The sequence below is a fragment of the Drosophila rhopaloa genome, unplaced genomic scaffold, assembly GCF_018152115.1.
Source record: "Drosophila rhopaloa isolate 14029-0021.01 unplaced genomic scaffold, ASM1815211v1 contig_115, whole genome shotgun sequence".
Classification (NCBI taxonomy): Eukaryota; Metazoa; Arthropoda; class Insecta; order Diptera; family Drosophilidae; genus Drosophila; species Drosophila rhopaloa.
Window position 1 is genome coordinate 13,885,143 of NW_025334990.1, and position 13,544 is coordinate 13,898,686.

General features: G+C 38.5%; 1 protein-coding gene across 1 annotated transcript; it reads left to right on the forward strand.

Annotated features, from left to right (window-relative positions):
• The first annotated feature begins 2,029 nt into the window (after window positions 1-2,029).
• On the forward strand, window positions 2,030-10,842 carry LOC108041364 (tubulin beta-3 chain). The gene is made up of 4 exons (XM_017119276.2): window positions 2,030-2,280; window positions 8,014-8,122; window positions 8,182-8,426; window positions 8,960-10,842. Exons 1-4 carry the CDS (start codon window positions 2,224-2,226, stop codon window positions 9,911-9,913), a joined length of 1,365 nt encoding a protein of 454 aa, XP_016974765.1. The 5' UTR covers window positions 2,030-2,223; the 3' UTR covers window positions 9,914-10,842.
• The last annotated feature ends 2,702 nt before the right edge of the window (window positions 10,843-13,544 follow it).

Sequence of the window (13,544 nt, forward strand, 5' to 3'; positions counted from 1 at the left end):
TATTGGAGCTCGTAAATTCGAGATTATTTTGTGGTGCATTTAAATTTAGCAAAACAGAGGAATAAAAGATATGGAAGGACAGATAGGTGGAGCGATGTAAGTGCATTCGGCGCAAACGATTCGCTTCACCATGCTTGTTTTGCCATCGAAATTAAAGTGAATTTTGCGGTTTGACTGCCAGAGATGAAAATAGGCCTGACAGAGGCACTTGAAAAGTAGGAATCGGAATCGGATTTGGATTCGAATTTGGCCTCTCTTCCTCCTCTTCCACTTAGACTTGCTCTTGCTCTTTCAACTTGAATGCAATTAGAAAGTAAAACGACTACAAATTGTCTTGCCGGGGCATTGATTGATTTCCAAGGAAATGGGGAAATTGACGCCGCAGCAGATCCCAATCCCCGAACTGCGAGTCGGGGAAAATCAGCAGAGGAGCGGAGTGGAGTGGAGTGAAGTCTGTCTAAAAATACCATACCCTGCATCTCGGTTTTCTTTTACCCGAGTGCATTAGGAGTTCCAAAACGAGCGGCAAAAACACATGTAAGAAGACGAAACATTTCTAATGACTGCGGTGACACTTTTGTGGAAGTGCACACACATCAAGCCGGCGGATGCATATACTCAGATTCAGAGGCAGAGATATATAGAGAAGTCAGGGAGTCGGGTAGTCGGGGAGTTGCATACCTGTGCATTCTGCCGGATAAAATTAGAACGTGAAAGTCGCTGCAGTTGACAGCGTAAAAATGTGTGAACTTAGGAACAGGAAAACGACGGCGGGGTGCCAGACGACCAGCTTAATGCCCATGCATGTGTGGCAGTACATAGACCAAATTGAAATTAATAATGAAACCGAAAGGCTGCACCGATTTGCACTTGCCAGTGACTTCGACTCCCTGTGAGCTCTATCGTGACTTAACCCCCTTTGCAAAACTTTTTATTAACTTCCGCCGATTGAGGAATAAACTTTCCAATTACCAAAAATGATTTGAGACCACCCCACGTCAACCCCATCTACTTTCAGTATATTTTTAGACAAATCATAATACAGTTGAACCTCCAAAAATAGAATCAATGCTACTGCAGGACTTTCAGTATCATAAAACATTTTATAATTTATATTTAATTTGATAATATTAAGCAACATACATTTGGTAAATTTATCAGTATTATAAACTGGCAAAGAATTTAATTTAAATGCTTATTGGATTGGGGTTTTAATGAATAATTAATTTAATCAAAATATAACTCTGCTCTAATGACACATTCTAAATATCAAAATTTAACTTTTTTCTGCATGAAAGATAAGTGCATTTGGGAATATAATAACATGTTTTGAAAGTTAAAGTAAATGTGTCATCGTAGTATGGTAATAAGAAACTTTAAAACATGTTGATTTTATTTAAATTATTTATTTTCTGATTATTCTTGAGTAATTAAGTTATAAATAACATTTGTTGATAAACTAAGAAGATAAAGTTAACTAAGAATTAGACAGCCTTTATATATAACTTGATGTTTTAACACATAAATTATTATAATAAAATCAAGTCTAACCAACTAAAAAGTAGATCCACCAAAAAACTGCTATAAAAGTATTATTAATAGAGGGTTTTATTTAAGATCTTTTACACATTTTATGAAATATTTAAATATATTTTAATAACATGTTTAGAAAAGAACTATATATAATGAAAAGTATTACTTAGTTTCTGTATTACTGTTTTAAAGTATTATAAAATAATATGTTTAGATCAATAAAATTAAAAATTAGGTTCCTAGTAATGTTTGCCCTACAGAAGTTTGACTGTATTTCTTGGCCCTTTTGATGGCTATAATTGGAACCGCCATGTGAGGAGCTTCAAACTGGAGAACTCCGCACTTGCCCCACTGTGCCGGCGTATCTGTGTGCGTGTGTCGGTGCGCCCCTGCCTCTGTGTGAGTGCGATCTTCCCTCTCGCTTCAGCCGCCGGCGTTGGCAAGCACTCGGTCGCAAGTCGACTCAAAAATCACCAGAACATCGGCGACGGACCACTCGAGTCTTGGTCCGCCGATCAGTTGTGTCTTGTGCGTTGTGCGGTGAAGTTGCGCCTTCGTTCTGAAAATCCAGCTAAAGATACTCGGCCTGTGCGGTGCATCCTCCTCCAGATCCATCATATCGAGATCCATTTCCAGGCTCAGAGCAGCTCTAGCTTTTGCCTTTCGACCTAACAAATCGCCAGTCCGAAAATGAGAGAAATTGTCCATCTGCAAGCTGGCCAGTGCGGCAACCAAATTGGCGCTAAGGTAAGTCTCATTACTATTTTATTTTATTTCGGTTTTCTTTTTTTTTTCTTCTTTTATTTATTTTTTTTGCTGGCCACTTAATTTATTCACATTGACCGAAAACGATTTTCAATGAGTTTCCAAAATGATCGGGCGCAGTCTCGCGGTTCGATGTCGCCGCCTTTTTCAGCGCATTCAGCAATTAAAGCAAAAGAAAATTAACAACAAAAAATGCGATAAAATAAAATGCAAAGTGCAAAAAAAAAAGTGGACAGGCAGAGAAATATATTTTGAGTTTGTCTGGCTCTCAAAATGCCCTTTCCGTTTTCGCCCGAACAAAAAACTAAAAAAACCAAAAGTAAAAAAAAAGAAAACGGGTTGGGCCGGCTGCAGATCACGAAAAGTGATTCATGGCAAACCCTCCCGAGGGAAATTGGGAGGGGGTGGGGGGTTGAGGGAATGGCCAGGCAGAATTATGGCAGAGGCGCAAATCAGCAAATCAGGAAATCAGCAAGAAAACTTCAAGATTTCTGCAATTTCGAGCTCACTTCGCTGCCTTGCACTTTTGCCTTTTTGCCAAGAAGGGAAATCTCTCGAATTATCTGGCCGGAGAAATCTTTTCGCTTTGCTTGAGTTTCCTGCACTCGCTCAAGAAACCACAAAAAAAATTGCAATAAAAATAAGTAGTTATTCCTACGAAATTTACTCCAAAGAAAGTACTACGAATTTATTTTGAGAAATAAACTTGGTTTTAATGAGTAATTACTCACTGAAAGTTAGTAGAAATTCTCGGAAAAGTATAAATATTTAATAGAGGATTTCCATGTTTGTAACTTGAACGGTAAATACTGAAGACATAAATATTTATTCCATTCTTAAGCAGAAAATAAGTAACTGTGAAACAATTTAAGGTTATCAAAAATATTTATTAAAGGTTTCTATGATTATTAAACAATAATCACCATTCCGAGTGCAAACAAATTGCAGCTGTTGCAATCTCGCCACTCGAATTACATGTAGAGTATACGATGACTGATCAGCAAGTACTACTATGATTATCAGCTACTTGGCTTTAATGAATCAAAGTAAGCGAGAAACGGAAACTTGAGAAATGCAAACGAATCAGAGCAATTAAGTTCTGATTTCCAGTTGAGCATTCTCAATTATCGCATATATAGGATAGTCCACTCAATCAGCACGCCCCGAAAAACAAAGTGCAGCTCATCGAGAAATAAAAAATGAAAAAGGAGGCAGGCAGTTAACCGGCTTGCCACAAACTCTTAATGTTTTTTTTTTTTTTTGGCAATACCAGTTTTGGATCGAGACTCGGACAAGTGGGTCCCCGCTGAGTGCATTTTTCAGTGGCATCAATGTCAATGCCTAAAGTCTCGATTCACTTCCAATCATCACCCCCTGCAAAGTGGGTCATATGTGTATCCACAGCCAAGTAATGCTGATATAATAGTAAGCCAACCAAAGTACACAAAAGATAAGCCCGCGAATCTTAATCATTTGATATGAGTCAATTTGGGGAAGATGATAAATGAGGCTACCTGCTAGTCAGCAGCTTCAATTTAAAAGCAAACTCGCTTGCCTTTTGCGTTTTCCCAGAATTTCGGCAATAGTAATGGTTTTATGGGGCAGCACTCGCACTCGGCGGTAAATAAACGCAAACAGACGTTTACGTACATGAATGAGATATGATGGGAAGTTTGTGTCTTGGTAATTTGACCAGCGTACCTCCTCGTAATGTGAGACCCAAAAAAAAAGAAAACACAAAAAACTAACAGCTGAGTGGACATTTAAATACGAGAGAATGTGGTGGACTAAGTACACACTTGAATATAGATGGGTAATCCGAAAACCGCACAAGTGCAGGAGAAAAAGGAAGTGACTCACCGGACCTGTCCTGTATACAGTTACAGGATATCGAATATATATATATATGATTTTCTGTTTCCCTTTTTAGCTTGCTCGGCGACGATTAATGCATATTAAATATATACTGCCAGCGAGATTAAATAGAACTGAAAAGGCCATGCAACCGAGATCCGAAGTCAATAAACCCGGTCTCTCTTTCGGAATACTTATCGCCTTCCTCTGCCTTTTTTTTTGACACTCCACAGCAGCTGCGAGAAAAGACAAATGCCCCGACATTTGGATGAAGTGGGTGGCTTGGGGCAGCCCCCATTTTCCCCCTTTCAATTAAAAGAATTTTCTTTTGATGCCAAATGTTTTGTATCTTGTGAAAATACCACTCTCCGTCTTTTTGCATAGCCAGCGATCCTCGGCGGAGAAAGAAAGAAAGAAAGACTGGCTCCAAGTTCATGCCCGAGTGATTTCCCCATCGCCAGACTCAAATAGACGACTGAAGAAGTGCATCCGCGGAGGAGGCTTCTCGTGGCGGCTCCCAGACATGCAACACTTAATGAGGGCGTCTCGATTGCCAGTCGCCAGATGATTGCATGCCAGAGGCGTGGCAGGGGCGTCGTAGGTCTCTAAAGGGGGGTTACCCCAGGCCAGTTGCAAGTTGCTGGTTGCAAGTTGCCAGTTGCCAGCAGAGCTTTTGCAACTAATTACACGAAAAAAGAATAGACTCGCAGCAGTATGGCCAAACGAAATTGTTAGCACAGATGTTGCCGGTAATTGGAGGAGAGTTTGATAGAGGAAATCCAATGGAAAACTAATTGTTGAAAAGTACTCAGAATAGGTTTTTATTTTTATGTGGCAGGGAAAGCAATTAATGATTTACTTTTTATTGGTATATAAAAAAAGAAATAATGGATCGTTAATTGATCTATACCACAAATTAAATTACTCAAATTTTTAATAGCAAAGAAAGCTATACGTTAAACCCGAACAAATTACAAATTACCATGCCAAATTTAGCTTAAGAAAATTTTCTTAAACTATTTTTGTAAAGAGTATAAGTCTGTGTAAGGACCATCAAACAACAACTTAAAAAATGTTTAAAAAAACGTTAGGTTTGACCTGATTTTGTAAACTTAATAATCAATTTTTGGAAGATAGGAATTACATTTTTAAACCATAACTAGATATCTCCAAATACTACATATCATAAATATTAATCTACGCTTTTTCCACTTCAAAATGAAAAACAAGAATAAAGTTTATATATTTAGAGTCATCAAATGAAAGAAATGTTCTTTTATGGAATTAAAAGCAATAAATCAAATTGGACACGACTTTTCCAAATCTAATTGAATTCCTGCCACCGATCGTGTTTCACCGAAATAAATCTGGCCAAAAAGCCATCAATCTATAATTACGATCTAACTGTGTGTCGTACGCCCAAAACCCCCCTCTCCCTCCGCTTCCCCCCTCACCGACCATCCGCTGCAACTGACATTCACCGAAAAAGCCATTTTCCGACAAAACCATTATCTTCGAAATGGAAAATCCGAAGTGAGAAATTAGTCGAATGTAAAAGTAAAGCGATCAGCGATGGTCGTGCTAGAAGAAGTGAAAAAGTGGAAATGAGAGGAAGTCGAAGTAAGGGGAAGTAAGTAAGGGGTACGTGAAAAACGACTTTTCACTTCAACAGTTTTGTGTGCTAATTCAGTTTTCATATTTGTTGCTGCCGCCGTGTTGCTTTTGTATCTTTTTTTTTGTTATTCGTTCGTCCGGCCTTATAAACCGAGCTTTATTGTTGCAGCCATTATGGTTAGCTTGATAATTGCAGCGGCGGCCACACTCCAATTAAATTTGATGATCTTGCTAAGATTGCAGTGGCCTGAGATTCATTTCTGTTGATGTAGTTTCTTCTCTCCCTCATTTTAAATAAACAAAGAAATGCAGACGCCATGGGTTGCTTCAGTTTCTCGCCCCTAAAGATATCCCACTTCCAATTCCGAGCCCACTCCCATTTTTTGTTTATAGTCGCACACGTCAAGTTCAAGTGCCAAAGGGAAACAAGAACTCAGACATCGCAGGAATTTGTCTGCTTCTCGGCTGGGGAATCGCTAACATTTTTATTATTTCCCCTGTCTTTTGGTCTTGGATTTGATTTTCGAGTCTGGGGGAACTGTTGCCAAGCCAGAAGCGTTTCGCTCCAATGGAGAGTCTATGCTGATCCCCAAAATAGTCGGGCTAATGAACAACTAATGGCGCCCAAATTTGGTTCTTGTTAAACGCAGCACAACAATTGCAGAGCATTTCCTCAATAAATATTCGGGATGGTTTGTGTATCCATGATATACTTAATTTATCGCATTTCGATTGAGTTTTCTTTTTGTTTTTTTTTTTTTTTGGTTTATGGAGTGGGACTAACCCCGTCTAATGATGTTGTCGTCGCTGGGTCGTTGGCCTGCAACTTTCGGTTGATTCTTTGGCCCCGCGATGAGTCAGCCACTATATAAGTATAAGTCCTATACCATCCTATACCAAACCATCCCATCCCACGGGCTGCTCTATTTTTAAACGCATTTCTCCCCAGGAGCGCCGTGGAGTGGAGATGGTGTCCCATACAGTGAGAGGGCCACTATTTTTTACTGGCCCGGACGCATCTTTTAAATTTAGCACTAAATCAGGGCATGTTCGTCGGCGTCCGAAACTGTCGTTTGAAAAACTAAACATAAATTTATTCTTCCCTTTTTTTTCGGGGCAATCTGTCTCACTTTTGATGCCGCACTAGAAGGCCCCCTATATGGACAGGCCATATACATATATCCCATATATATATGCGCCACTGTATATTTTTCCAAAAACCTCAAACTTTATGGGCTGCGGCTGCGCCTTGTTGTTTGTCACATTGTCACATCGGAGGACTGTTAGAATTGTTCTCAGTTCTGCTTTTTTATTTATATTTTTTTTGTTTTTGGGTGGTTTCTGTGGCCGGGGCCATATGTCAAGGCTCAACATGAACTTTGACATGGCTGGGTGGGCACAATTATTCAACTTGATGAACGACTCCGGAAATATATAGTAAGGCTTTGTGCCGAATAAAGAATCCGTAATCGGCAAGTGCTCGTTTGGGGCTATAAAGATATCTGCGGGATGGAAGATAAGGATGAATGATCTCCGCTTGAATGGCAGATAACAGAGCTTGCCAAGATGCGGGTTGCAGCTTCTTATCTCTGATATTATAAGGAATGGAAAAATTATTTAATTATTTGTCTGACTAAACATAAAACATTTGCACTGCCCACTTTTCGATTAAACTAAATTATTCATCTATAATACATTCCTTCTTATGACTTGTTATCTTTAATGAAAAGTTGCATTTGCCACTTGAACAATTCAGGCTTTATTATTACGATTTATACATACTTTGATTTCCAAGAAATTTGTTAATTGACTTGATGGAATTAAGCTGAACAATGCTCATACTAATTACTACTAATTAAACGAGTTTTTAAAACATTTAAATGAAACGTGATCATAATGTTTATCAGTTTAAACTTGAAAACAGAAATATATATATACATAAATTTGTTTGAAGAAATTAGATTAATATTAAATTGTAGATAAATTATGAAAATTCAATGCAAAATTAGTAATTAGCTATTATCTATACAAAATGATTATTAGTTTAATCTTGGATAAAGAAATATGCTATAAATAATGCTTTCTATTGACAAATTTATTTCAAGATAGTGTTGCTTAGACTAATTTGATATTAAATTATAAAAGAGTTAATAAAATCCAATGATGATTAATAGTTAGTTACTATTTAAACTATGCTATTATACTATTTATACTTACCCAATGTCTTTTCCAATTCCTTTATTTTAGTTCTGGGAGATAATTTCGGAGGAGCACGGCATTGACAGCAATGGCATCTATGTGGGCGACAGTGATCTGCAGCTGGAGCGCGTTAGTGTCTACTACAACGAGGCATCTGGTAAATACCGCCATATCACAGATTCCCAGTGGGATTAGCTAACTCCCAATCTCTTCCAGCGGTCACGCGGTCATCTGGTGGCAAGTACGTGCCCAGGGCCATTCTTCTCGATCTGGAGCCGGGCACCATGGAGTCAGTGCGATCGGGTCCCTACGGACAGCTCTTCCGGCCGGACAACTTCGTCTTTGGCCAATCAGGAGCGGGCAACAACTGGGCTAAGGGTCACTACACCGAAGGTGCCGAGCTGGTGGACAATGTCCTGGATGTGGTGCGCAAGGAGTGCGAGAACTGCGACTGCCTGCAGGTTGGTAAATTAGGTCTTAGAAAGATTCTTTACTTTGATTTTACAGCTGCTAATAAATAAAGTTATTTGCACCTTAAAAAAAAGAAATCTTTAATAATTAAATAGTAAATTTGTATATAATTTTTGTATACATTTGGTAGAGAGTGTCTTTTTTGGATTAATTAACGTTATTAAATATTATGGAAAAGTAAATACAATTTTCCAAAATCTGATTATTAAATCTTAATCATTGCTCTCCTATTATGCTAAGTTTTACCATAATTAATATATTACATTAATATATATTCTTAATTATTTGCTTAATTATTTCCTAGCAGGATAAGTTTAGTAACTTATAAATATAAAGAATATTCTAGTCACTACATTTATAAGTTAATATCCTAGTGATAGATAAATAGTACATAATTAGAACATTAACTTAAGGACAAAATGTATTTATTAGTCTGAAGATTTGATTAACATTATTTAATTTCTGTTAAGGGTATAAATATATTCTCCTAGTAATCTAACACCTTTTATCCACCTGTTTCTAGGGCTTCCAACTGACGCACTCGCTGGGCGGAGGCACTGGCTCCGGCATGGGCACCCTGCTGATCTCGAAGATCCGCGAGGAGTACCCGGATCGCATAATGAACACCTACTCGGTGGTGCCGTCGCCCAAGGTGTCCGACACTGTGGTGGAGCCCTACAATGCCACATTGTCGATCCACCAGTTGGTGGAGAACACAGACGAGACGTACTGCATCGACAACGAGGCGTTGTACGACATCTGTTTCAGGACTTTGAAGGTCTCGAATCCCAGCTACGGAGATCTGAACCACCTGGTCTCGCTGACCATGTCGGGTGTGACCACGTGCCTGCGATTCCCTGGCCAACTAAATGCCGATCTGCGCAAGCTGGCTGTTAATATGGTTCCATTCCCGCGTCTGCACTTCTTCATGCCCGGATTCGCTCCACTCACCTCGCGAGGATCGCAGCAGTACCGTGCCCTGACCGTTCCCGAGTTGACCCAGCAGATGTTCGATGCCAAGAACATGATGGCCGCCTGTGATCCGCGACATGGTCGCTACTTGACGGTGGCCGCCGTCTTCCGCGGACGCATGTCCATGAAGGAGGTGGACGAACAGATGCTGGCGGTGCAGAACAAGAACAGTTCGTACTTCGTGGAGTGGATCCCCAACAATGTGAAGACGGCCGTGTGCGATATACCGCCGAAGGGGCTGAAGATGTCCTCCACATTCATTGGGAACACCACGGCCATCCAGGAGCTGTTCAAGCGCATTTCGGAGCAGTTCTCGGCCATGTTCCGGCGCAAGGCGTTCCTGCATTGGTACACCGGCGAGGGCATGGACGAGATGGAGTTCACCGAGGCGGAGAGCAACATGAACGACCTGGTGTCCGAGTATCAGCAGTATCAGGAGGCCACCGCCGATGATGAGTTCGATCCGGATGTTAATCAGGAGGAGGTCGAGGGCGATTGTATTTAATGGTGTGGCCAGAGGAATGAGGGGCGTGCGTGAGGGGGGGAATGTCCTGTTTCTGCGCGGCATGCGTCACCAGCTGGCGGCCAAGCACTGCAGTATCCTTTGACCCCAACTCAGAGACACACATACACACGCACACACCACTACAATCACACACTGACAAAACAGGACACACAGAAAGGACACACAAACAGGACACATAGACACACACACAGACAGAAAGACAGACAGGAAGGTCCAGCGTAGTTAGAACATCAAACGGAAATGTTCCAAAAGCTCATGCTTCCTCTATTCCCCATCACTCATCCATCATCTCAACTCACTTCTCATCTCACATCCTATACCACATCTCGCATCTTCATCTTTTTGTCCATTTTCGGCACTTGTCACTATCCTCTACGCTTTACGATATACACTTTACACGGAGGCACGTCTATCGCATTTCTCGCAGCCATTTTCACCCATTTTCAACCATTTCCCCATCAGCCATCTTTCGTTCACCACTTTTCATAACCCTAACTATAAACAACTGACATCATTTTTATACAATTATTTATATTGCAACGTTAGCAAGATGGAACCACAAGTATCTAGTATTTCAAAGGAAAACGAATTTATACGGAAATCTCGAGAAATGTCCAATGTCCAGGAAGTTAGTTGGCAATACATACATTTAGAGCTATTTACGATACGAGCTTATCCAAAGATAATCGATTGACAACTCTCATGAGATCCTCTCATAAAGGCAATTTCTAAAAAGCATCCGCAATTGTATTTACATAATCTTAGGGCACAATCTATTAATTTTGTATTCGTGTGCAGTACTTTCTCTTGTAGTTTTATATGAATAAATAAAAACATTTGTACCCAAATAAATGACTAATAATGGCAAACATTTTTGACAAATAATAAATGGAATTTATTTAAAATTATCAAGCGAGTTTTACTAGTGGAAAAGGAGGGTTCTCTTTGGGTTTAAAAAGAGATAAATAAAACTCTATTTGAGAAGTGGAATTTATTTTAATGTTAATATGGAGTTTTTTCTAACATAATTGATGGATTTGGGAACATACTTGTTTTTTCTTCTTTCTAAAATTTAATATTTACTATAATAGTTTATTTTAAACTGGCCAGAGGCAGTTGCTTATGTCGTTGCCAAATGGCTAAACGAATATGTTGAATATGTATGATTTTACAAAAATGTAGAATATACGTAGAATGTTGTGAATGTGTAAAATATAAAAGTTATACGTCACGTAGGATTTGTGTAGAATTTAATAGCGCCACCTGTCAACTAATGTCAGAAGTAACAAACTGCCCGCACGACAGACTGGCAACGATGTTACTAACGGTCAATTTGAATTTTAAATTAGCCGAATATAGCCTTTAAAAATTCGTTATTAAATTATTAAAACTCAAATAAAAAATTAAAAGGGGGAATAATTCTTTTAAAAAGGTGATGTTTTAGAGTGCAACGCTCTCTGTTACCAAAACGATACCAACGAAATTTGGTACTCAAATCATAAAATAAGTAATTTTGTATGAGGGTATTACTAGCTTTGTAAATTATCAAAATCAGAATGAGGTTGAGCTAAACTTTTTGGATCCAAAGAAGCTGTAGTGATTTGAAACGCTTTCAAACATTTATTATGTCGGGTCCTTGACTTTATAATATTTCTTTGTATTTATAATATATGTAATAAATAAGACCAACAACAATAAATAAGTATACATTCCTTTTTTTTTGGTTTTGAAGAACTCTCTCTCTGAATTTCCAATTAGAATTCCTTCAAGGTTTGGTTAAGTGTTTAATTTAATTAATATTTAATTCTAAGCCGACCTGACACTGAACAAATTGAGAATACAATTAAGCATATTCTTTTTAATAAGTGAAGAAAAAGTAATTTATCTTATTCATATGTGAGTGTAATTTTCTCGAAAGATCCAACCAATTAACCGTAATTTTTTCCACATAAAAATCTACTTGCCACACGCGCTCAAAGTACATTCAAAGCTGCTACATTATAATCTCGAGCGGATCTTTAAGTCGCACAAACCTTTCCATTAACCGACTCTCTCGGCCCTCAAATGCGGCAATTCGCCAGAATTAAAAGACATTAAACGACGTTAGCGGTCTCGTGACACAAACAAAGCTTTACATAAAAAACCAACCAAAAACAACCAAAAAGCCAATAACAAAGTCGGCTAAGAACAAAACGCCAGACATACGGAACAAGAATGGAAAGAAGAGGTAAATGCAAGAGAGAACCAGTTTTATTTATGTTTTTGATCGAATGAGCCGGCCGGCTTTTCTGAATGACTGCGAGAACTGAGAACTGAGAACTGAGAACCGAGAACCTTTTTTTTTTGAGCCGGCTAAAACATTATAACACGTTCTTCCGTCTGCCACTTTAGTGGCCGGTTAAAGTGCGTTTAACCGTTAGTTATGTCACTACAAGAGGTCAAAGGGAAGGGTTATGCGGAGCGGAAGTTCCCCGTCGTCTGAAGCTGAGAACCCGGCTCTGAAAAGTGGGCCAAGTCAGATGCCAAATGTGCCATCATCAATCTGCCAAATTCAACAGCAGCAGTCATTAAAAGAATTTAAGTACTTGTCATCTCAATAAACTTGAATAGGAAAATTTCTAAAAATAAAAAATATTTTTTTAGATTTCAACTGTAATAATAGATAATATAATAAGTCAAAACATCCATAACCCTATTCGTCAAGATTTATGCACTGAAAAACATAGATTTTAAATTAAAATGTTAAAGGCTGGTACACTTCCCCTTTTTTTCTAAAAATAAGCAGGCACTCCTACCTAACATTCATTTTGAAAGTGTAAATAATTAATTTATAGATAATATATGAATTTATATTAATTCCTCGAGGTTATTTTTAAGATTTATTCTACTTATTGTTAATCTCATTAAAGAGAAATTCCAATAAATAAAGCATATATGTACACAAAAGAAAAGAAAGGTTATACAATATATATTTTACGACAATGGAATTTAAGAATAAAATCTATTTGTGACAAACTGATCATTTAAAAACTTGTCCCAAAATGTAACTCTAATAATAATCTCGAACAATCTCTCAGAATAATTGACCACTATCATAATTGAGACGCTCCTTTGTAATAACCAGTTACCATTTTCTGACTATCAAGCTCTATAACTTCTTCTTATTAAAACTAAAAAAATAAAGGGTAATGTTTCTTAAAAAAAAACCAATAACTATTTCCTTCTTAAAAGAATAAATTCTTATCACATGATAAATTATTGAAGCATTGACAGCAGCATTTTTCTCACAAAGAAATCCCCATCTAATCAAGCATCACACATATTTTTTGCCGTGCAGCAAGACATCGCGCAGAAATAGGCAAATGAAAAAGCAATAAAATAGTTGCCAACTTACACTCATTTGGCGCCGTCATCCAAAAAGCCAGTCGTCGTCCGGCAGAAGGAGGCAAGAAAATCGGAAAATAGGAAAATAAGAAAATCAGAAAATCCAAAACATGAAGCGAGGCAGCACAGCAGCAGTGATTGACCCAGTTTCCCGAGACGACAACAACCCAGCAACCTACCTACCAACCTACCTACCTACTCCTCACTCGGCTGGATCTGCTGACTA